This window comes from Crinia signifera, chromosome 5 (assembly GCF_055691185.1).
Source record: "Crinia signifera chromosome 5, ASM5569118v1, whole genome shotgun sequence".
Classification (NCBI taxonomy): Eukaryota; Metazoa; Chordata; class Amphibia; order Anura; family Myobatrachidae; genus Crinia; species Crinia signifera.
In genome coordinates this window covers 65,072,266-65,097,984 of record NC_139221.1, presented here as the reverse complement: position 1 = coordinate 65,097,984, position 25,719 = coordinate 65,072,266, and the positions used below count along the sequence as shown (strand labels likewise).

At 41.3% G+C, this 25,719-nt stretch overlaps 1 protein-coding gene across 2 annotated transcripts in view; it reads left to right on the top strand.

The window, feature by feature from the left end:
• LOC146080280 (carbonic anhydrase 2-like) overlaps positions 1-25,719 on the top strand; it is a 53,978-nt gene that overhangs the window by 18,383 nt on the left and 9,876 nt on the right. For both annotated transcript variants that reach the window (XM_083187360.1, XM_083187361.1), the window contains exons 4-5: positions 18,476-18,594; positions 22,180-22,272. In XM_083187360.1, coding sequence (XP_083043486.1) covers positions 18,476-18,594; positions 22,180-22,272 — 212 coding nt within the window. The remainder of the gene's footprint in view (positions 1-18,475; positions 18,595-22,179; positions 22,273-25,719) is intronic.

Below are 25,719 nucleotides of genomic sequence, written 5' to 3'. Positions count from 1 at the left end.
ATTAAGGTAAACTGCTGTCTACACAGTATTTTCCCAAGTCCTGCAAGTGATAAATTATATTTCGTACACATCCATATTAGTCTCTATCCTTACTAAAGAATGCTATATGAGTACAAAATTGTACAAAAGTCAAATATAGTTATATACATATCTGATGGCATTCCACCATCAATTCTCTATGTCAAATAAATGTGGGCTGGGCTAGATTAAGTAGAACTATATGTATGTTAGTTATGATAAGTAACTGGGTTTATCATCTGAACAATAGGTGCAAGCTTGTACGTGGCTGCTGATACCACAGAAGCTTAGTCAAATATTAAGGCGTTATCTGCTTGTGCAGCCAGCGCTCTGACACAATGAATAGACTGTCACTAGGCACACACACAGGTACAGATATGCCCATTTCATCTTAGTTTCCAGGCTTCTCTAGGACTGTTAAGCTAGAATGTTCTATGCACACGACTATGGCCCTTATTCTGGTTGGTGCGGCCAGAGCCGCACACGGTGCTCTGGCCGCACAAACCAATCCCCGCCCACGAGACGGATCGCCACGGCCGTCCGTACACGGACGGCTGGCGATCCGCATAAAAATGGTGGAGGCGTACGCCTCCACCATGGTGGGAGCTGCCCCCTGCATTCGATGGTCGTCGACCATCGAAGGCAGGTCCGCACGCCCCAGCAGCTCCCGCAAGCTGAGACCACACGGACAATCGTCCGTGTGCTAGCTTGTATGGGGGCTGAGAGCTGACATCCGGCGACGTCAGCTTTCCGCCCCCATCACTGGCGTCATACCCTCATTAGCATGCGTACGTCCCGCGTTTGCATGGGAACGCCCATGAAACGCGGGGCGTATACATAGGGAAATGAGGGCATGAAGCCCCTCACTCCCCTATACGCCCCCTTTGCGGCGTAGTAACGTTATGTGCGGCGAATTCGCCTGCACATGCGCAGATTGACCTCTGCGCATGTGCAGACGGAAAACATCGGCGGTACGGCCGCACGCGGGCCGTACCGCTCGAACCAGAATAAGGGCCTATGAAAGGTTTATCACTTCTTTGTAGCATGGATAATGGTACTCTTTTGTCTTGACTTTAAATAGGAGCCAAATAATTTAACCTGTATTGTAGGTGAGATATTTTTTTAGTTACAGATCAATAGAATTCAAAATGCGTCTGTTATATATATATATATATATATATATATATATATATATGGATATATGCAGGATGGCACTCTGGAAGATGCAATAACAAGGGTGCAGGGTCCTTAAGGTTAATTAAAGACAGGACTTACCCTAGCCTCCGAGAAGGAAAGGAATGGACCAGCACTCACAGTTTGATGAAAAAAGAAGTAGTTTGTATTAGCAGCTTAAAGCATAATGTACAGGCAGGCTGACCCAACAGCCGTTTCAACCGGACACCTTTCCGGTTTTCATCAGGGGTACATCACTGCATTATCAGACATGTATATATAGCATAAGAATAGGGCGCCAAACCCGCCCAGCTCAAAGCAAAGGGGAGCTGTCAATCAGCACCACACTACGGAGCATCCAGCGCCTGTCAGATGACGCTGTGAGGGGGGTGTGAGATGCGCGTCATAGGGGAGTCCCTGTGACGTGTGTCTGTAATCCAGGATTGCCTATGTACCGATGCGTGCAAAGACAATACAATACCAAGTGTGTGATTGAACCTAAGACCTCCTAGGTTGTGAAAAAATCAAAGCCAGTATCGTGTAGAAATGAAATAAAGAGTGAGTGAGTCCGTAGCAGGGAGGGATGAAGTGAGCGGCAAGAGGAAAGAGGCGCCGCTGTGAAAATGTAAGCGTCAGCCCGGGTGAACAGCCTGAACCCAAGTACACGGAAAAAAAACGTGATAGCCTGTGAAGTGAATCAAAGTCAGCACATGATATAATGGCACAGAGACATTATCAGATAGTGATCAATGATATATAAGCAGCACAGCGGCCGCAAAACTGCATCAATGGTAACAGAACTGTATGTTCCCATTGACAATTGGCAAGTCGACATAGTAGCATGTCAGCATACAATAAATCTCACAACTGATCAAATAGAGAAAGATTAGCAACTCGGCGGTCGCATCAAGGAATAACAGCAGACATATTCATACCCGTTGTCAGTTTGCTAGTCGACACACCTATGTGTCAGCATGTAACTTCTATTCATAGAGCATGCATTAAGTATCCACATAATGGCGGCAGTCATAAATGAGCAGCACGGCGGCCGCAAGTATAAACAAAATATCCAAATAGTAGCGGTAAGCTTAAATAAGCAGCACGGCGGCCGCAGGTAGCAAAGTCTGATGTTCTAGTCAATCTTCCTTCAGTGTGGAGATAGACAACATAGTCTGGCATTGCTTTCTGATGATTGGGCACGGAGGCCAGGACAATACTCATCGCTGGTAATGCAGATGAGGGTGGTCAATCAGATTAGTTGGTGCGGAAATGTCATAGATAGAATTGCGTGTGAATGCAATTAAAAATAAATGACAGCTGCTTGCTACATCGAGCCAAGTGAATTACCCATGGCAACCACTGTCATTCTGACTAATAGTTCTGTGCCTGTATGTGTCTGCTGGATGGAAAGCAGTGTAATGAGCCCATCCTTTGGCTTAAATAAGGGGTTGGGCATATGTATGTGCATAAGAAAAGAATTAAATAAAAAATAATAACAGAAGACACTGAAAAAGAAAGAATTTGTAAATTTCTTTCTTTCTTTTTCAGTGTCTTCTGTTATTATTTTTTATTTAATTCTTTTCTTATGCACATACATATGCCCAACCCCTTATTTAAGCCAAAGGATGGGCTCATTACACTGCTTTCCATCCAGCAGACACATACAGGCACAGAACTATTAGTCAGAATGACAGTGGTTGCCATGGGTAATTCACTTGGCTCGATGTAGCAAGCAGCTGTCATTTATTTTTAATTGCATTCACACGCAATTCTATCTATGACATTTCCGCACCAACTAATCTGATTGACCACCCTCATCTGCATTACCAGCGATGAGTATTGTCCTGGCCTCCGTGCCCAATCATCAGAAAGCAATGCCAGACTATGTTGTCTATCTCCACACTGAAGGAAGATTGACTAGAACATCAGACTTTGCTACCTGCGGCCGCCGTGCTGCTTATTTAAGCTTACCGCTACTATTTGGATATTTTGTTTATACTTGCGGCCGCCGTGCTGCTCATTTATGACTGCCGCCATTATGTGGATACTTAATGCATGCTCTATGAATAGAAGTTACATGCTGACACATAGGTGTGTCGACTAGCAAACTGACAACGGGTATGAATATGTCTGCTGTTATTCCTTGATGCGACCGCCGAGTTGCTAATCTTTCTCTATTTGATCAGTTGTGAGATTTATTGTATGCTGACATGCTACTATGTCGACTTGCCAATTGTCAATGGGAACATACAGTTCTGTTACCATTGATGCAGTTTTGCGGCCGCTGTGCTACTTATATATCATTGATCACTATCTGATAATGTCTCTGTGCCATTATATCATGTGCTGACTTTGATTCACTTCACAGGCTATCACGTTTTTTTTCCGTGTACTTGGGTTCAGGCTGTTCACCCGGGCTGACGCTTACATTTTCACAGCGGCGCCTCTTTCCTCTTGCCGCTCACTTCATCCCTCCCTGCTACGGACTCACTCACTCTTTATTTCATTTCTACACGATACTGGCTTTGATTTTTTCACAACCTAGGAGGTCTTAGGTTCAATCACACACTTGGTATTGTATTGTCTTTGCACGCATCGGTACATAGGCAATCCTGGATTACAGACACACGTCACAGGGACTCCCCTATGACGCGCATCTCACACCCCCCTCACAGCGTCATCTGACAGGCGCTGGATGCTCCGTAGTGTGGTGCTGATTGACAGCTCCCCTTTGCTTTGAGCTGGGCGGGTTTGGCGCCCTATTCTTATGCTATATATACATGTCTGATAATGCAGTGATGTACCCCTGATGAAAACCGGAAAGGTGTCCGGTTGAAACGGCTGTTGGGTCAGCCTGCCTGTACATTATGCTTTAAGCTGCTAATACAAACTACTTCTTTTTTCATCAAACTGTGAGTGCTGGTCCATTCCTTTCCTTCTCGGAGGCTAGGGTAAGTCCTGTCTATATATATATATATATATATATAGGAGTCTGGGGGGTGCGGCACTCACGGCTGGAAGAACGAGGCAGTACACAAATCGTTAAAGTGTACTGCCTCGTTCTTCCAGCCGTTAGTGCCGCACCCCCCAGACTCCTGTATCAACTATCCAGTGAGGGCACCCGGTAACCAAGGCAGACCAGAGCCGCTGGCTCCCTGCACTCACTGTGCCAGCTAAGGACCACACAGATGTATATGCCATACAACATTTGGCGGAGTGAAATGTGGAGGATTTTTCCTTGAGATCGATTTGCAGTGGCTCCAGGATCTTGTTTAAAGACGCTCAGAGAACAGTGGTGGATAACCACCCTATACGGTACACCTTTGAATTAGGGGTGTGTCTGTCTTCATGTGGTGAAGGGAGACAAAACCTGCTAAGGATTCACTGCACTATAGGCGCCCATCTTACCCTTTTTTTCATATATATGTATATATATAACCAAGAGGGGTCCGGCACTCCCCGTAACTTGTAGATATCTGGCCGGTGCCTTCACAGCAAAGAAGAATGCAGGTATAGTATACTCCAGGTGTGGCACTCGTCGCCCATTCACTTCAATAAATGCAGGATGCCTTTATAATAACTTCAACGTTTCAAAATTTAATTTTTTCGTCAGGAATAAATACAAAGTAACAAACACCAACCTTATATGCAATATCCCAAATGAGACAGAAGCCGTAGCGCGCCAACCGACGCCCACTTCTCCCTCCCCGCATACATATGACGTCATAGCAAAGAGACAAAATTGCATACAATGAAATCACCATGGAAACATATATACAAACATTTAAAAAAGACATATAAATGAGGATACTGGAAGCATTAACATTGCAGAAATATATCCATATACATGTGTATAACCAGAATTAAGTAGAATTAAGTATTCATCTTCTAAATACACTAAGAGGTAATACCTCGTTTAAACCTTTAGGTGCGAGTGCATCCAATTCATGGATCCACCACGCCTCTCTTTGCAAGAGCCATCGGGCTCTATCACCACCTCGACTTGCGGGGGGGATACCATCAATGGCTCGGAATTTAAAGCTGCTAAGGGGATGTTTATTTTCAAAGAAGTGTCTTGCGACTGGTTGGTCGCTATGACCAGTTTCCCATGCGCTCCTAATACTACTTCTATGCATAGATATACGTTCCTTAAGTTTCCTTTCAGTTTTGCCCACGTAGAGCTTACTGCAGGGACAAACAATAGTGTATACAACATACATCGAGTTGCAAGTGAAAGAATTTTTGATAGCATATTTCTTTCCGGAGTATGGGTGATAAAATACATCCCCACTTAGCATAAACTGGCAATTAACACATGTACATTTAAAGTTTCCTTTCCGTGTATTTTTTAGCCACGTATGTCCAACTGGATGAGGATCATAGGAAATGTCAGTTTTTACCAACAGTTGTCTCAGATTTTTGCCACGTTTAAAACAAGGCATAACTCGATGTTTATTCAGGTTAAGTAGCGGGTCACTTTGAATAATCGGCCAATTTCTTTTAATGACTTTGGTACAGGCATCTGCCTCCTCATTAAAGACACTGATTAACGGGATAGTATTTTCTGGTTTATCTGTACTCTTATTTTTATTTTTACTATTTAGTAAATCTTCTCTCCTCAATTTGAGCACCCTATCTCTACAGTTAATGAGCTGTTTGTGAAAATAGCCCCGTTTTTCCATTTTAGCCACAAATTGGTCCAACTGTAGTTTACACGTCTCATAGTCATTATTGATCCGTCTATAGCGAACCATTTGGGAATATGGTAAGCTATTAATTAATTTGGGGGGGTGGCAGCTTTGGGGTTGTAAGATAGTGTTTCTATCTGTAGGTTTTATATATACACTAGTAATCAATTTCCCTTCATTGATGGACAGATTAACATCCAAGAAATGTGACGTACAATCTGAGAATTCTGCAGTCAGTTTGATAGGATCTGTTGACATATTGTGTTGTGTAATTAGATCTCTCAAACCCTTAGTCTCGCCCCTCCACAAAATGAATAGATCATCGATAAATCTCTTAAATAGTAAACAATGATTAGAAAAGCTATTATCGCTGAAAAATAAATCCTGTTCAAAAGAAAACATAAATATATTTGCATAAGATGGTGCTACGGCAGATCCCATAGAACAGCCGCGTAACTGTAAATAAAAAACCTTATTGTAAATAAAAAAATTGTGGGTCAATACAAACTCCATACTTAACAGAATAAACTCCCTTTTTGAAGAGGAAAAATCACTGTATTGTAACAAAAATCTATTGAGGGCTGCAAGACCACCGGAGTGCGGGATCGATGTATATAAGTTAACTACATCAATGGTAATCAAATTACTGTTCTCAGGTACATATACATACGGTTCAATGGCATTCAAGAACGCCGTAGTGTCCAATAGAAAAGTGTCCATAACCCGAATTAGGGGCTGTAGCCACACATCCAACAATGTAGCTAAGGGCTGTAACAAAGAATCCTGCGCCGCAACGATGGGTCTGCCGGGCGGTGGATTTAGTCCCTTATGTACCTTTGGTAAGGTATAGAAAACGGGTACCCTAGGGTAAGAGGGAAGGAGAATGTCCATTTCTTTCTTATTAATGACATGGTTGTCGACACCGAGTTGTAATAAATTTAAGAGTTCTACTTTATATTCATTCATCGGATTTCTGGACAATTTCCTATATGTATCAACCTCAGTGAGGTGTCGTTGAATCTCCTTGTCATAGTCAATAATATCTTGTAACACAACTCCTCCCCCTTTATCGGCCGGGCGTATAATCAATTGCTCATTAGACATTAAGTTTTTAAGTGCATACCTTTCATCAGGCGATAAATTGGGATGTCTCTGACGGGGTTTCTGCAGTTCCTCGCCAATTTCTTTATCTATCTTTTGAGCAAAAGTCTTGATCGTAGCATTGGTGGAGAAAGGCTCAAAGTTTGATGGAGGAGCAAATTTTTTAAGCTGTGTAGGGATAGTTTCTTCCGGAACAGCGTCCGTAGTGTCAGTCCCGAAGAATTCTTTCAACTTAATCCGTCTCATAAATTCATGACGTTCTATTTTCCAGGTAAATTCATCAAATTGGACAGAGGGGATAAACGAGAGTCCTCTACTGAGTAGCTGTTTCTCACTCGATGATAAATCATAAGACGACAAGTTATAAATTAATGTCTCGTCGGGGGTTTGGCTGCTTTTCCGTAGCCTCTGCCACTGCTTCCCCCTCCTCGTCCTCTGCCTCTGCCGCGGCTTCCTCCGTTTTTTGGGGGGTCGATAGGTTGTGTCGAAGTTGCGCCCACCCTTCCATGATGTTCACGGTCACTGTTGGAGCTCATCGGTTCTTGCGACGAATCTGAGTCGAATTGGTTGAATTTAACTCTGGACTTATTTCCTCGTCGGAAGAAGGGTTGTTTACGTGATTCCTCACCACTATTGCCAGATAGCCATTTGTAAATATTATGACGTTCATAGTCACCCTTCACTTTAGAGAGTTTTTCCTTTTTAAATTGGATTAAGTCCTTCTTATATGTAGCCAGTTGTGTCTTTAATTGATCAAGCCAATTAGTATCTAGATCTGTTGACAATATTGTAAGGTGTGTATCCTCGAATTTGGCAATTTTGTCTTTAAAGATATCCAGTTCTTTTTTCGATTGTTCAATTACCAGGATCATTAGATCAAGTGAGCACCTATTCAGGATGCCCACCCATTTTTTGCAGAAAGCCGGATCATAGCGGCCTATGGTCGGGCAGTTTTTCACCCTAAAGCCGCGTGGTATCATTTTTAGACGATAGTAATCGCTGAGAGATACAGCGTGCAGGTGATAATCAATCTCTTTCTTGCGTAGTCTCAGGAGATCCCTGAACACCACTTCAGCTGTCCAAGTCTCTGCCTCATCGTCTAGGCCATCGTCCACCACTATAGCTTTCACTTCTGCATCAGAGTATGTGAAGGTATCTCCAACTGGAAAATCAAAGCGTCCCAGTATATCCTCATCTGCCATGGTGGACCCTCCGTGACTCTACAATGTATCAACGCCACCGGATCCTCACTATAGCAGGTTAAAAACAGATAACAGACAGCCGTCTGCGAACAGGTGCTCCTGTGTCAGAGAGACACTACGACTCGAAATTGTAGGGTGCCTAGGACTGACAGTAAGCGTCAGGCTAACGCTACTGACCATGTAACCAAGAGGGGTCCGGCACTCCCCGTAACTTGTAGATATCTGGCCGGTGCCTTCACAGCAAAGAAGAATGCAGGTATAGTATACTCCAGGTGTGGCACTCGTCGCCCATTCACTTCAATAAATGCAGGATGCCTTTATAATAACTTCAACGTTTCAAAATTTAATTTTTTCGTCAGGAATAAATACAAAGTAACAAACACCAACCTTATATGCAATATCCCAAATGAGACAGAAGCCGTAGCGCGCCAACCGACGCCCACTTCTCCCTCCCCGCATACATATGACGTCATAGCAAAGAGACAAAATTGCATACAATGAAATCACCATGGAAACATATATACAAACATTTAAAAAAGACATATAAATGAGGATACTGGAAGCATTAACATTGCAGAAATATATCCATATACATGTGTATAACCAGAATTAAGTAGAATTAAGTATTCATCTTCTAAATACACTAAGAGGTAATACCTCGTTTAAACCTTTAGGTGCGAGTGCATCCAATTCATGGATCCACCACGCCTCTCTTTGCAAGAGCCATCGGGCTCTATCACCACCTCGACTTGCGGGGGGGATACCATCAATGGCTCGGAATTTAAAGCTGCTAAGGGGATGTTTATTTTCAAAGAAGTGTCTTGCGACTGGTTGGTCGCTATGACCAGTTTCCCATGCGCTCCTAATACTACTTCTATGCATAGATATACGTTCCTTAAGTTTCCTTTCAGTTTTGCCCACGTAGAGCTTACTGCAGGGACAAACAATAGTGTATACAACATACATCGAGTTGCAAGTGAAACAATTTTTGATAGCATATTTCTTTCCGGAGTATGGGTGATAAAATACATCCCCACTTAGCATAAACTGGCAATTAACACATGTACATTTAAAGTTTCCTTTCCGTGTATTTTTTAGCCACGTATGTCCAACTGGATGAGGATCATAGGAAATGTCAGTTTTTACCAACAGTTGTCTCAGATTTTTGCCACGTTTAAAACAAGGCATAACTCGATGTTTATTCAGGTTAAGTAGCGGGTCACTTTGAATAATCGGCCAATTTCTTTTAATGACTTTGGTACAGGCATCTGCCTCCTCATTAAAGACACTGATTAACGGGATAGTATTTTCTGGTTTATCTGTACTCTTATTTTTATTTTTACTATTTAGTAAATCTTCTCTCCTCAATTTGAGCACCCTATCTCTACAGTTAATGAGCTGTTTGTGAAAATAGCCCCGTTTTTCCATTTTAGCCACAAATTGGTCCAACTGTAGTTTACACGTCTCATAGTCATTATTGATCCGTCTATAGCGAACCATTTGGGAATATGGTAAGCTATTAATTAATTTGGGGGGGTGGCAGCTTTGGGGTTGTAAGATAGTGTTTCTATCTGTAGGTTTTATATATACACTAGTAATCAATTTCCCTTCATTGATGGACAGATTAACATCCAAGAAATGTGACGTACAATCTGAGAATTCTGCAGTCAGTTTGATAGGATCTGTTGACATATTGTGTTGTGTAATTAGATCTCTCAAACCCTTAGTCTCGCCCCTCCACAAAATGAATAGATCATCGATAAATCTCTTAAATAGTAAACAATGATTAGAAAAGCTATTATCGCTGAAAAATAAATCCTGTTCAAAAGAAAACATAAATATATTTGCATAAGATGGTGCTACGGCAGATCCCATAGAACATCCCGCACTCCGGTGGTCTTGCAGCCCTCAATAGATTTTTGTTACAATACAGTGATTTTTCCTCTTCAAAAAGGGAGTTTATTCTGTTAAGTATGGAGTTTGTATTGACCCACAATTTTTTTATTTACAATAAGGTTTTTTATTTACAGTTACGCGGCTGTTCTATGGGATCTGCCGTAGCACCATCTTATGCAAATATATTTATGTTTTCTTTTGAACAGGATTTATTTTTCAGCGATAATAGCTTTTCTAATCATTGTTTACTATTTAAGAGATTTATCGATGATCTATTCATTTTGTGGAGGGGCGAGACTAAGGGTTTGAGAGATCTAATTACACAACACAATATGTCAACAGATCCTATCAAACTGACTGCAGAATTCTCAGATTGTACGTCACATTTCTTGGATGTTAATCTGTCCATCAATGAAGGGAAATTGATTACTAGTGTATATATAAAACCTACAGATAGAAACACTATCTTACAACCCCAAAGCTGCCACCCCCCCAAATTAATTAATAGCTTACCATATTCCCAAATGGTTCGCTATAGACGGATCAATAATGACTATGAGACGTGTAAACTACAGTTGGACCAATTTGTGGCTAAAATGGAAAAACGGGGCTATTTTCACAAACAGCTCATTAACTGTAGAGATAGGGTGCTCAAATTGAGGAGAGAAGATTTACTAAATAGTAAAAATAAAAATAAGAGTACAGATAAACCAGAAAATACTATCCCGTTAATCAGTGTCTTTAATGAGGAGGCAGATGCCTGTACCAAAGTCATTAAAAGAAATTGGCCGATTATTCAAAGTGACCCGCTACTTAACCTGAATAAACATCGAGTTATGCCTTGTTTTAAACGTGGCAAAAATCTGAGACAACTGTTGGTAAAAACTGACATTTCCTATGATCCTCATCCAGTTGGACATACGTGGCTAAAAAATACACGGAAAGGAAACTTTAAATGTACATGTGTTAATTGCCAGTTTATGCTAAGTGGGGATGTATTTTATCACCCATACTCCGGAAAGAAATATGCTATCAAAAATTGTTTCACTTGCAACTCGATGTATGTTGTATACACTATTGTTTGTCCCTGCAGTAAGCTCTACGTGGGCAAAACTGAAAGGAAACTTAAGGAACGTATATCTATGCATAGAAGTAGTATTAGGAGCGCATGGGAAACTGGTCATAGCGACCAACCAGTCGCAAGACACTTCTTTGAAAATAAACATCCCCTTAGCAGCTTTAAATTCCGAGCCATTGATGGTATCCCCCCCGCAAGTCGAGGTGGTGATAGAGCCCGATGGCTCTTGCAAAGAGAGGCGTGGTGGATCCATGAATTGGATGCACTCGCACCTAAAGGTTTAAACGAGGTATTACCTCTTAGTGTATTTAGAAGATGAATACTTAATTCTACTTAATTCTGGTTATACACATGTATATGGATATATTTCTGCAATGTTAATGCTTCCAGTATCCTCATTTATATGTCTTTTTTAAATGTTTGTATATATGTTTCCATGGTGATTTCATTGTATGCAATTTTGTCTCTTTGCTATGACGTCATATGTATGCGGGGAGGGAGAAGTGGGCGTCGGTTGGCGCGCTACGGCTTCTGTCTCATTTGGGATATTGCATATAAGGTTGGTGTTTGTTACTTTGTATTTATTCCTGACGAAAAAATTAAATTTTGAAACGTTGAAGTTATTATAAAGGCATCCTGCATTTATTGAAGTGAATGGGCGACGAGTGCCACACCTGGAGTATACTATACCTGCATTCTTCTTTGCTGTGAAGGCACCGGCCAGATATCTACAAGTTACGGGGAGTGCCGGACCCCTCTTGGTTACATGGTCAGTAGCGTTAGCCTGACGCTTACTGTCAGTCCTAGGCACCCTACAATTTCGAGTCGTAGTGTCTCTCTGACACAGGAGCACCTGTTCGCAGACGGCTGTCTGTTATCTGTTTTTAACCTGCTATAGTGAGGATCCGGTGGCGTTGATACATTGTAGAGTCACGGAGGGTCCACCATGGCAGATGAGGATATACTGGGACGCTTTGATTTTCCAGTTGGAGATACCTTCACATACTCTGATGCAGAAGTGAAAGCTATAGTGGTGGACGATGGCCTAGACGATGAGGCAGAGACTTGGACAGCTGAAGTGGTGTTCAGGGATCTCCTGAGACTACGCAAGAAAGAGATTGATTATCACCTGCACGCTGTATCTCTCAGCGATTACTATCGTCTAAAAATGATACCACGCGGCTTTAGGGTGAAAAACTGCCCGACCATAGGCCGCTATGATCCGGCTTTCTGCAAAAAATGGGTGGGCATCCTGAATAGGTGCTCACTTGATCTAATGATCCTGGTAATTGAACAATCGAAAAAAGAACTGGAAATCTTTAAAGACAAAATTGCCAAATTCGAGGATACACACCTTACAATATTGTCAACAGATCTAGATACTAATTGGCTTGATCAATTAAAGACACAACTGGCTACATATAAGAAGGACTTAATCCAATTTAAAAAGGAAAAACTCTCTAAAGTGAAGGGTGACTATGAACGTCATAATATTTACAAATGGCTATCTGGCAATAGTGGTGAGGAATCACGTAAACAACCCTTCTTCCGACGAGGAAATAAGTCCAGAGTTAAATTCAACCAATTCGACTCAGATTCGTCGCAAGAACCGATGAGCTCCAACAGTGACCGTGAACATCATGGAAGGGTGGGCGCAACTTCGACACAACCTATCGACCCCCCAAAAAACGGAGGAAGCCGCGGCAGAGGCAGAGGACGAGGAGGGGGAAGCAGTGGCAGAGGCTACGGAAAAGCAGCCAAACCCCCGACGAGACATTAATTTATAACTTGTCGTCTTATGATTTATCATCGAGTGAGAAACAGCTACTCAGTAGAGGACTCTCGTTTATCCCCTCTGTCCAATTTGATGAATTTACCTGGAAAATAGAACGTCATGAATTTATGAGACGGATTAAGTTGAAAGAATTCTTCGGGACTGACACTACGGACGCTGTTCCGGAAGAAACTATCCCTACACAGCTTAAAAAATTTGCTCCTCCATCAAACTTTGAGCCTTTCTCCACCAATGCTACGATCAAGACTTTTGCTCAAAAGATAGATAAAGAAATTGGCGAGGAACTGCAGAAACCCCGTCAGAGACATCCCAATTTATCGCCTGATGAAAGGTATGCACTTAAAAACTTAATGTCTAATGAGCAATTGATTATACGCCCGGCCGATAAAGGGGGAGGAGTTGTGTTACAAGATATTATTGACTATGACAAGGAGATTCAACGACACCTCACTGAGGTTGATACATATAGGAAATTGTCCAGAAATCCGATGAATGAATATAAAGTAGAACTCTTAAATTTATTACAACTCGGTGTCGACAACCATGTCATTAATAAGAAAGAAATGGACATTCTCCTTCCCTCTTACCCTAGGGTACCCGTTTTCTATACCTTACCAAAGGTACATAAGGGACTAAATCCACCGCCCGGCAGACCCATCGTTGCGGCGCAGGATTCTTTGTTACAGCCCTTAGCTACATTGTTGGATGTGTGGCTACAGCCCCTAATTCGGGTTATGGACACTTTTCTATTGGACACTACGGCGTTCTTGAATGCCATTGAACCGTATGTATATGTACCTGAGAACAGTAATTTGATTACCATTGATGTAGTTAACTTATATACATCGATCCCGCACTCCGGTGGTCTTGCAGCCCTCAATAGATTTTTGTTACAATACAGTGATTTTTCCTCTTCAAAAAGGGAGTTTATTCTGTTAAGTATGGAGTTTGTATTGACCCACAATTTTTTTATTTACAATAAGGTTTTTTATTTACAGTTACGCGGCTGTTCTATGGGATCTGCCGTAGCACCATCTTATGCAAATATATTTATGTTTTCTTTTGAACAGGATTTATTTTTCAGCGATAATAGCTTTTCTAATCATTGTTTACTATTTAAGAGATTTATCGATGATCTATTCATTTTGTGGAGGGGCGAGACTAAGGGTTTGAGAGATCTAATTACACAACACAATATGTCAACAGATCCTATCAAACTGACTGCAGAATTCTCAGATTGTACGTCACATTTCTTGGATGTTAATCTGTCCATCAATGAAGGGAAATTGATTACTAGTGTATATATAAAACCTACAGATAGAAACACTATCTTACAACCCCAAAGCTGCCACCCCCCCAAATTAATTAATAGCTTACCATATTCCCAAATGGTTCGCTATAGACGGATCAATAATGACTATGAGACGTGTAAACTACAGTTGGACCAATTTGTGGCTAAAATGGAAAAACGGGGCTATTTTCACAAACAGCTCATTAACTGTAGAGATAGGGTGCTCAAATTGAGGAGAGAAGATTTACTAAATAGTAAAAATAAAAATAAGAGTACAGATAAACCAGAAAATACTATCCCGTTAATCAGTGTCTTTAATGAGGAGGCAGATGCCTGTACCAAAGTCATTAAAAGAAATTGGCCGATTATTCAAAGTGACCCGCTACTTAACCTGAATAAACATCGAGTTATGCCTTGTTTTAAACGTGGCAAAAATCTGAGACAACTGTTGGTAAAAACTGACATTTCCTATGATCCTCATCCAGTTGGACATACGTGGCTAAAAAATACACGGAAAGGAAACTTTAAATGTACATGTGTTAATTGCCAGTTTATGCTAAGTGGGGATGTATTTTATCACCCATACTCCGGAAAGAAATATGCTATCAAAAATTGTTTCACTTGCAACTCGATGTATGTTGTATACACTATTGTTTGTCCCTGCAGTAAGCTCTACGTGGGCAAAACTGAAAGGAAACTTAAGGAACGTATATCTATGCATAGAAGTAGTATTAGGAGCGCATGGGAAACTGGTCATAGCGACCAACCAGTCGCAAGACACTTCTTTGAAAATAAACATCCCCTTAGCAGCTTTAAATTCCGAGCCATTGATGGTATCCCCCCCGCAAGTCGAGGTGGTGATAGAGCCCGATGGCTCTTGCAAAGAGAGGCGTGGTGGATCCATGAATTGGATGCACTCGCACCTAAAGGTTTAAACGAGGTATTACCTCTTAGTGTATTTAGAAGATGAATACTTAATTCTACTTAATTCTGGTTATACACATGTATATGGATATATTTCTGCAATGTTAATGCTTCCAGTATCCTCATTTATATGTCTTTTTTAAATGTTTGTATATATGTTTCCATGGTGATTTCATTGTATGCAATTTTGTCTCTTTGCTATGACGTCATATGTATGCGGGGAGGGAGAAGTGGGCGTCGGTTGGCGCGCTACGGCTTCTGTCTCATTTGGGATATTGCATATAAGGTTGGTGTTTGTTACTTTGTATTTATTCCTGACGAAAAAATTAAATTTTGAAACGTTGAAGTTATTATAAAGGCATCCTGCATTTATTGAAGTGAATGGGCGACGAGTGCCACACCTGGAGTATACTATGTATATATATATATATGTATACATAGCAGTTGTAAGTTGGCACCCTTGTTTGAACATTCAATAATTGGTTCTATAATAGCCTTTAGTTATATTCAGAGTAAATCAAAGCAAAGTCCAATAATTAATAAACATTTATTAAAAAGTCTCTTTTTTCATTTTTTCCAGACCATAAAAACTTCAATGTTGTACTTCAGATATTTTTCAGAATAGCAAACAAATGTTCCCAACGCGTTTCGTCCCTGCAAGGGACTTCATCAGGGGTTTGCAGATGTTATTGACACAATTTTCGCGATTCTTTCGCATAGGGTGTATCCCAACAAGATGTTGAAACAATAAATCCTCTATGGACTCTGAGGCGCACTTTAATTATGAAACTCCACTGTTAGGGGTTGTATTAGTATTAGGGTCTTTTCTTTCTTGTCACAGATTTTTATCCGTCTTTGGCTGTTCACAATTGCATCCTCTCTGCCCGGTGTATTCCTTTTAGGGCCGACCAATCTGCATCTAAGAACAGACACTGCTAGTGTAGAGTTGAGGTCTCAATCCAAAAAATAATTTTCACTGTCCATTTGAAGAAGTGAGCTGGTGTGAGGTTCAGTGACAGTCCTATGTACAGTACTTATCCTTGGAGAGAGGGTGAGACAAATGTAACATGTGCAGAGAGAGTTAGATTTGGATGGGTTATGTTTGAACACACCCCACCCAAATCTAACTCACTCTGCACATTACCTTTGTCTCACTCTCTACTGCAGTGTCAATGTCCACTTTACCAATGTCCACTTTATCTCTCTCCAAGGCTTAGTACTTTGACCCCATAGTTCTGGCTAGGCTGTCACTGCTTGCTTATTGGTAGTACATGCTTATTACTTCAAGGTACTGTGAGAGAGAATGAAGGAACATTGGAATAAAGTTATTGGGATGCAATGAATACCCTGCACCTGTGTGTGAGTAGCAATCAGGGATGAACTGAGGTTATGGCTCATGGGGGACAAGTGGATTGGTTATGGCTCATGGGGACAGGCGTGAGTCACCGGGGCTGGTCTTGCGGCATGCCCTCATCTCTCTATGCTGGGCAGTGGAGCAGAGCGGCGGATGGTGGAGCTGCTCAGCTAATCCCTGTCTACGAGAGCCAAGCAGAGTGTCCAGAGGCTGAGCTGCTGGGCCAGCCCGATCTCTCTTTGTGTGGCCAGAAGTGCCACACAAAGTCAGAAGTGCCAAAGTCCAGCTCTGGTAACCAAGAGGGCATATAACATCTCCGGAGTAAGCCACTTCATCTTACAAACACACTATCTCTATTTTGAGTATTTTAAAACTGTCACTGAATTGGAAACATAAGTGTACATTTTTGCAGAAATTCCCCATCATCTGGTTCAGGCCGGTCATAATGCATTGGTGTGAATAGCCCGTTGAGATGGGTTGGGTCATTCTATTATTAGCCCTATATGAACATTACAAGCACAAAGGGTCGGATCTAGAATACATACTGTATATATTCTTTCCATACACACATATTGTATTACACTGTATATATGTAAAACACCATTTTTCTTTTTTTCTTTTTTTTTTAAATGGAAATGCAGATAATGCATATCAAGTGCTTCAACTTTAAAGTGAATATATTGAATATATTGATTTAAAAACAAATAGTATTAAAATATATTAAAAGTCTTAAAGTTATAATTTGTCTTAAATTCCTGTACTCACCAGATTGTAATGATTATAGCATTGGGGATTATTCAGACCTGATTGCACTACTGCGAGTCCGCAGACTGTTTTATTATCGATAGAGGTCATCCTGCGATAAAATCCTGTTCATTTTTTGATCACTGGCTGTACGCAAGTTGATTGACAGAAATCTGGCCTTTGTGACTGGCCATTTTCTGGGAGTGTCAGGGAAAAAGCTGACATGCCCAGGCCTTTGAAGGGAACGTTTGAAGTCATGTGACATCAGCTCTGATCACCGAGTAAGTCCTGGGCTCCGTACAGACTGCGCACCCTGGAAAAACCATTCGATAGTGAGTGGTTTGCGAAAGGATTTGCAGCGAAACGCTGATCTGGCTAATTTTTGCAAGTCGTGCTGAGCAATTTACAGGCTTGCACTGGATTGGATTTCACTCTGGCTGGGCAGCGTATATCTGATCACAGGGGGCTGCAATTTAGCAGAGCAGTGATCAGGTCTGCATAACCCTCATTATTGTTCTAGAGCAGGCATGTCCAACGTTGGCCCTCCAGATGTTGTGAAACTACACATCCCAGCATGCTTTGCCACAGTTTTGCTATTAGAGAATGCTAAAACTATTGCAAAGCATGCTGGGATGTGTAGTTTCAAAACATCTTGAGGGCCAACGTTGGACATGCCTGTTCTAGAGTGACCACATAAAGTATGTATTGTGCCCACCTGTAGAATATACAATTTAATGGGAAAATAATAGATATCAATAGTTATAGTAAATGATAATATAAAATGTAAAAAAAAAAACCAGAAGCTAGAAATCGTGATCTGCCATTGTAAATGCCAGAATATAAAATATACTTGTGTATATATATATATATATATATATATATATATATATATATATATATATATATATATATATATATAGTGAATGTTTCCTGTAGTCTGGTTGGGAGCCGGGACATGTAAGTGAAGATTTGACACAGTCTTGCTAAGGAAAGCAAACCTGTTAACAATGTATAAGAAGATTGGCTTGAGACACACGTCACCATCCATTTGACTAATTAAGAGTGACTCGTTAGTCCTCATCTAACTTGGTAGGAAGAGACACTTAATGGGTCAATGGTCTCTTAAGTGTTTATTTAAAGAACATGAGGATGTAGCGTTCCTCTGGTATAGATAAGTAGACAGTAATCTGGTGTTTGTTCTGGAATTACAGTTCTCTCAGGCGGAGCTCTGGATGGAACCTACAGATTAAAGCAGTTCCACATTCACTGGGGATCCTGTGATGGCCATGGATCAGAGCACACTGTGGATGGAGTAAAATACGAGGCAGAGGTAGGCACTTGTCATGGCTGCAGATAATTCATTATGTACATGTAATCCTGCTGCAGAATCATTATTGTACTAAGAACAACACAAGGAATATACGTTCTAGATTTAATGCCTGATAAAATATATAGATCCGTCTTTTATGCACAGAATGGTCAAGCTCTGGGACTGGCATGCATTTATTATGCCGACATATAAAAATGTGACACCAACATGGTCTGAATGTCGACATTCATATGTTATCATTCTGAATGTCGTCAGGAAGCATGCCGACAGTACCTTTTAGTGTTAGGCTGTAGTTGGGGTTAGGCTATGCTAAGTTTTAGGTTGTGCTAAGGTTAAAGGCAATTGGAAATGTTTTGCTGACTGTCACGATTATTTCAGTGTGGACAGTTGACATGTTGGCATAATGTCCGTCATTAAATTCTGAATATTGATATTTTGTACCACACCCCTGGGACCCATACTGCACCAATTTACTCAGATGCTCACAATCACCAACATTACACAATTCAGCCCCATGGGTGTCCATGACAAGATCACTCACAACCTTGGAACACATTCATTAAATCTGGAACCGGTGTTTAAGCTTTATGCACATACTTTAGACGTTTAAACGTTTAAACTTTTTTATATATTGATGTTAATTCTTCAATGGGTACCACAAAGTGGATAGTTAAATTAGGGAGGGAATAGAAGTAAGAAGGGTTAAGTTTGATGGAGTCGCAGACTTCACATAACCCTTATGTACTTTGCGAATAAGGGCCCTTATTCAGATCTGATCGCAGTACAAATTTGTTCTCAAAATGGGCAAAACCATGTGCACTGCAGGTGGGGCAGATGTAACATGTGCAGAGAGAGTTAACTTTGGGTGCGGTGTGTTGAAACTGAAATCTAAATTGCAGTTTAAAAATAATGCAGCCAGTATTTACCCTGCACAGAAACAAAATAACTCACACAAATCTAACTCTCTCTATACATGTTACATCTGCCCCACCTGCAGTGCACATGGTTATGCACATTTTGAGATTAAATTTGTACTGCGATCAGATCTGAATAACCCCCAAGGTTATCTCATTACAGCAGAATTTAAAAGAGTTAGCTATGAACTATTGAACTGAGAAATGTCGTTATTAAAGTACTATAACTTTAATTAGTGTAACCAGCCCCAGGTTACAAATAAAGTTAGCCAGAATGTGAAGGAACAATCTATGGTGCGGCTGACAAGTTTTCTCTGGAGAATACTGTGGGCCCTGGAGTTACCCATCCAAATCTAATGTTGTGGGTTAATAAGGGGCCTAATGTACACAGTGCACTTAATAAGCAATGCAAATCAGCAGTGGGCATGATATACTGCAACACTCTGAAGTTTGTGGCAGCAAAAGTATAAGATAAGGGAGTATATTTATTAATGTCTGGTTTGTCAAAGCTACCGATCATTGTAGCTTGGACCAATAATTTGAATCGGGCAACAGGAATCAATGTTAAGCAAACTCAGTGGACTGTTGAGTGACAGCTCTGACAAATTGCCCAATAGTAAATATACTCTTAATTGTCACAGAAATCCCCCCTACAATAGAGGATGGCGCTTGTGTATTTACTAACCTGTGATCGGTGGCTTTCACCTATCTATTTAAAATGGTAACGGAATTAAGATTGGCTTAGCAGTTATGTTTCCACTTTAAAAATGCATCAGTCAAAGCTGCTGAACTTGGTGGTGGTGACACGCTGAAGGTTAGTAAGTATACACTATGGCCCAAAGATGGCACGAAACTTAGACATGTTGCTGAGTGGTAATGGCTTTGTGTAAGAACGCCCCTTTAAATGGGTGGTGGGTTGATAAGCTGACAGTCAATAGATTGAGACCATATGGTCGACATGGTCAACTTGGCAATGTTCAACACATGAAAAGGTCAACTTGAGTTTTTTTATTTTACTTTTGAATACCTTTTTACGTGTCGATCATTTTCACATCGACCTTTTGCTATTGTCACCCCTTTGTCTGTGTTGACCTAGTCCCTGTCACTCATTTGGGGTCAACCCAGACACTGTTGAATGTTTGCTTGGTGACCCTTTACACCAGGGATGGGGAACCTTTTGTGCTCCAGCTGTTGTTGAAACTGTAGCAGGGCATGATGGGATGTGTAATTCAACAAAAGCTGGAGGGCCAAAGGTTCCGGTACTTATGTAATATCTGGGCTCCCGTTTTTCTTATGAGAGCGCGTCCCCTCGCGGGGCTCGCTGCGCTCGCCACGCTTCAGGCACGGTGGCTCGCTGCGCTCGCCACACTATATAAAATCAACTCCATGCGTAGTTGGATAGTAGGGGTATGAAAAAATGGGGTACATTTAACATGGGAGCCCAGATAATACATAAGTACCAAGGTTCCTCATGCCTGCTTTATATCATACTGAATAGGTATTCTCCATACCATACTATATAATTTCTATAACTAGTTAATGCCTGTCAAAACGACGGCTTCTGCTATGTACCTTTTATTTTTATTTTATTTTTTACTTTCACTTTGAGCTGAGAAAGTTTTACTTTCACTTTGAGTTTTTAGCCCATGAACTCTCCACACCACCCCCCCGTTCTCTATATGCTCCTACCTCCAACCTTCATAGCTCCCTCTCCATATCCAGCAAGTTTGAAACAGATCAGTGTCCCTGCAAAAAATGCTTTCCTTTCTATTATGATATATTTAAGCACAAAAAGGTTTGTCAAGTTGTGGTCACTGGTGGTACTTAACCTCATAGAGCCTTTTATACATATACTAGTAAGCCCACTTGATGCAAATGCTTCCAAAGCTAGTAGATGCAGTTTCAATTGCTGCCAACAGATGGCAGTGTTCCGGAGTCACACGGACATTAGACATATATATATAGATGATATATATAGTTCATACAATATCAACTGTTGCATCATACTTGCCTACCCTCCCGGAATGGCCGGGAGGGTCCCGCAAATCAGGTCCCCCTCCCGGTCCCCCGGGAAGGGGAGCAAGTCTCCCGCATTTCCCTACAGCCCCGGCTCCCCCTCTCCCCGCGGTCTAAAAACTATGACTTTCGCGGGTCCACAGGGAGGGGGCGGGGCTAAATGACGCAATTCGTGGCATTTTGCGCCATTTTTAGCCCCTACCCCCACCCACGGACCCGCAAATTGGGGGCGGGGCTTGATGACATCACCCGTGCCCCGCCCCCAAAACGAAGCCTCTACCCGCCCCCTTTCACTCCTCTCCGAGCTTCTCCCGGAAAGGAGTATGCCAAAGTCGGCAAGTATGTGTTGCATATGCATTGCAAAGCAGAAGAAGGCATCATTGTTTGGTCACTTTGTCCTCTGCCATACTCTTGCCATCGACTAATGCAGGCAACGACTGTCTACAGGCACTGCTCTGATGCCATGCAAACGCACTCCACTTGCAAACTAAGGTACACATTATTACCAAAAGGGTTTTGTACTTTTACTTCCAGATGGAAACTGGTGCATTCTGCCCAAATAAATCAAAGGTTCTGTCAATTAAACACCCTAATGTCCGTAAAAGTTGTTTCATCTGTGTTATTGCTCACACAATATTTATGCTTTTTCCGGCAGCTCCATCTAGTGCACTGGAACACAAAATATGGCAGTTTTGGTGAAGCTGTGAAACACTGCAATGGCCTGGGGGTAATTGGTGTTTTTCTAAAGGTAAGATCATGAATTGGTGATTTAGGATCTCTATCTTGGTTGTATTATAATAACAACATCTGTCTTTATAAAGTTACAGTAAAGAAAAAAAGATCAAATATTTACTGCTGCAATAGTCTCTAGCACAGCCATGTCCAAACTATGACCCTCCAGCTGTTGTGAAACTACAAGTCCCGTCATACTTTGGCACAGATTTGCTATTAGGGAGTGCTCAAACTATGGCAAGGCAAGCTGGGATGTGTAGTTTCACAACAGCTGGAGGGCCACAGTTTGGACATGCCTGCTCTAGCACATATAGTCCAGCATCTATTACTAGTACATAGAGTCCAGCATCTATTACTAGCACATAGCATCCAGCATTTATTACTAGTACATAGCATCCAGCATGTATTATTAGCACATAGCATCCAGCATTTATTACTAGCACATAGCATCCAGCATTTATTACTAGCACATAGTGTCCAGCATCTATTACTAGCACATAGCATCCAGCATCTATTACTAGCACATAGTGTCCAGCATCTATTACTAGCACATAGCATCCAGCATCTATTACCAGCACATAGTGCCCTGCATCTATTACTAGCACATAGCATCCAGCATGTATTACTAGCACATAGCATCCAGCATTTATTACTAGCACATATAATCCAGCATCTATTACTAGCACATAGCATCCAGCATTTATTACTAGCACATAGCATCCAGCATTTATTACTAGCACATAGAATCCAGCATCTATTACTAGCACAGCATCCAGCATTTATTACTAGCACATAGCATCCAGCATTTATTACTAGCACATAGAATCCAGCATCTATTACCAGCACATAGTGTCCAGCATCTATTACTAGCACATAGCATCCAGCATTTATTACTAGCACATAGCATCCAGCATGTATTACTAGCACATAGCATCCAGCATCTATTACTAGCACATAGAATCCAGCATCTATTACTGGCACATAGCATCCAGCATTTATTACTAGCACATAGCATCCAGCATTTATTACTAGCACATAGAATCCAGCATCTATTACTAGCACATCGAATCCAGCATTTATTACTAGCACATAGAATCCAGCATCTATTACTAGCACATAGCATCCAGCATTTATTACTAGCACATAGAATCCAGCATCTATTACTAGCACATAGAATCCAGCATCTATTACTAGCACACATAATCCAGCATCTATTACCAGCATTTGGGAGCAGCCCCCCCCCCCCCCCCCAACTTGGAGCCAGGTGAGTGGCGCCCCACACCAAACCCATTGATGATGAAATGTCATATAATATATAATACACATCAGCCAATATTTTTGCAGAGAATATTACTATTTTATTTACTTTAGATAAATAGCAATTCTCATCCCTGACCTGAAACGACTGATGTCATAAATGATTACAGACAATGATGTATGGAAAATGATGGAAAATGCAAAGAATGTGTTTTTTGGTGTTTAATGGTGTTTAATGGTTTACATGAACAACGGTAATCTTTGTGTCATGCCTTGCGTGCAGACTGACATAATGTTGTGTTAGCAATGTGCCTAAACAAGCCTAATATTGTAGCGATAGTGATCCTGCTGTACAACAAAGGTTTACGGTTACCTTTTAGTTTACGATACAATGATGACTATTTAAAGTATATACAGTACACAAAGCAGCATCATATTACATTCCGGGTATAGTTAAAAAAAACTAATTATGTTCAACCGCTTTAACTGTCAAAACAATCATTTAAATGACATAAATAAAGGTTGCCTCTGTAAAGTACAGCAGAATTTGTGTGCGCGAAATAAATAAATAAATGCTAATACATAAATCAAGTGTTATTCAATGGTCTATCAATTATTTCTCTATATGTATATTTGAACTAGATACAGTAGCTGAGAACACTGAGGGGTAAATGTATGTAGTTTTTATAAAGCAGCAATCATTTACACTGCAAAATCACACTGGTTTTGCAGGGTAAATGATTGCCGCTTTAAAAAACTGGAGATTCCTAACCAAATGTCTCACTTTCTGATTCTCTCACCCTATTACATTTCACCCTACTTCTCCAAGTTTCATACATTTACCCCTCAGTGTTCTCAGCTATCAATTTACATATTGAAGCTTATCACCTTGCAATGGGGCAGATGTATGAATGGGGCAGATGTATGAACTAGCATACTAGCGTGTACAGTATATGCTGCACTTAATGCTAGTTAAGTGGGAAGGGGGGGATACAGTTTTTTAAAATGCGTTATCAGCGCACCTATCCTGCGCTAGGGCCAGCCTGCCGATTAACGCTCGACACGGGGCTGTCCCCTTAACTCCTCCAGTAATTAGCGGCACAGGGCGATGTATTAACAGCCACCTAGGCATTAAACCTCCCCTGTCGCTATGCCAGCCTTGGGCTAGCGTTATCCTATTCCCACTGGGGGGACAACGCTAGGCCTGCTGCTGACTCCAGACTGCGCACTAGATCTCGCAATAATAATGCATGCCCAGTGAGCCGGCCAGGCAGACAGAGACATCGCGCCAGGCTCCCCCGCTTCGGCGGACAAGATGTTAGTACTTCTTGTCGGTGTCCATTCCTGCTCCGCCTCATTAATGTTCTTTATCGGGATAGATACCATTTCAAGCTTCATACATTTACCCCTCAATTTGCAGAAATGTAACAGTCTCTACACTGACTCTGTGTACGGCAATATTCACATCATCATACCTGACCCTTTTAAACCAAAAGGGGCAAATTTAACAAAGAGGGGAGAGAGAAAAATGTAACACAATTCACATACACGCTAGTTGGTAGTTTATCTCTCTCTTCACTTTATCACTCTACACAACTTAGAACATCTGTCTTCTTAGTCAGAAAAATGACTAGAGCTGACGTTGTCTTTTCGTCTCCACGTTATGACTCTCCAAGTGATGATTAACACCCCCCCCCCTTTACACATATACAGTATGTTTCATCTGGCAGCAACCTCCAGTAAATGTAAGCAAAGGCCACAAGCTGACTGTAAATAATACCTATGTTGTTGCTGCTTGTCTTTTGTTATTGTGTTTGCTCAGTGCGTGGAATGAGGTGTGTGTATATGGTACTGATACAGTCTAATCCTGGCTTCCACTCAGATACAGATACCTCATTTCTAGATTAACAAAACAGGTTTGGCCAGCCAGTAAATGACTTCCCTACTTGTCATGGGAGAAAACTGACTGTTTTCTAAGAATGCTATGTACAGTATATTATTATGTACATTGAGGGTAATGGTGGTAATTGGTCCAGATGCTTTTCCAGTTATCTAGGGTCCTATTCAGTGTCCTATCTAGAATGTATGCATGGCGCACATGGGTCGGTATACGGTCATTAGGTCGACAAGCATTTGGTCGACACCATTAGATCGACATGCTGAAAGGTCGACTTGGGTCTCGGTCGACATGTCATTAGGTCGACAC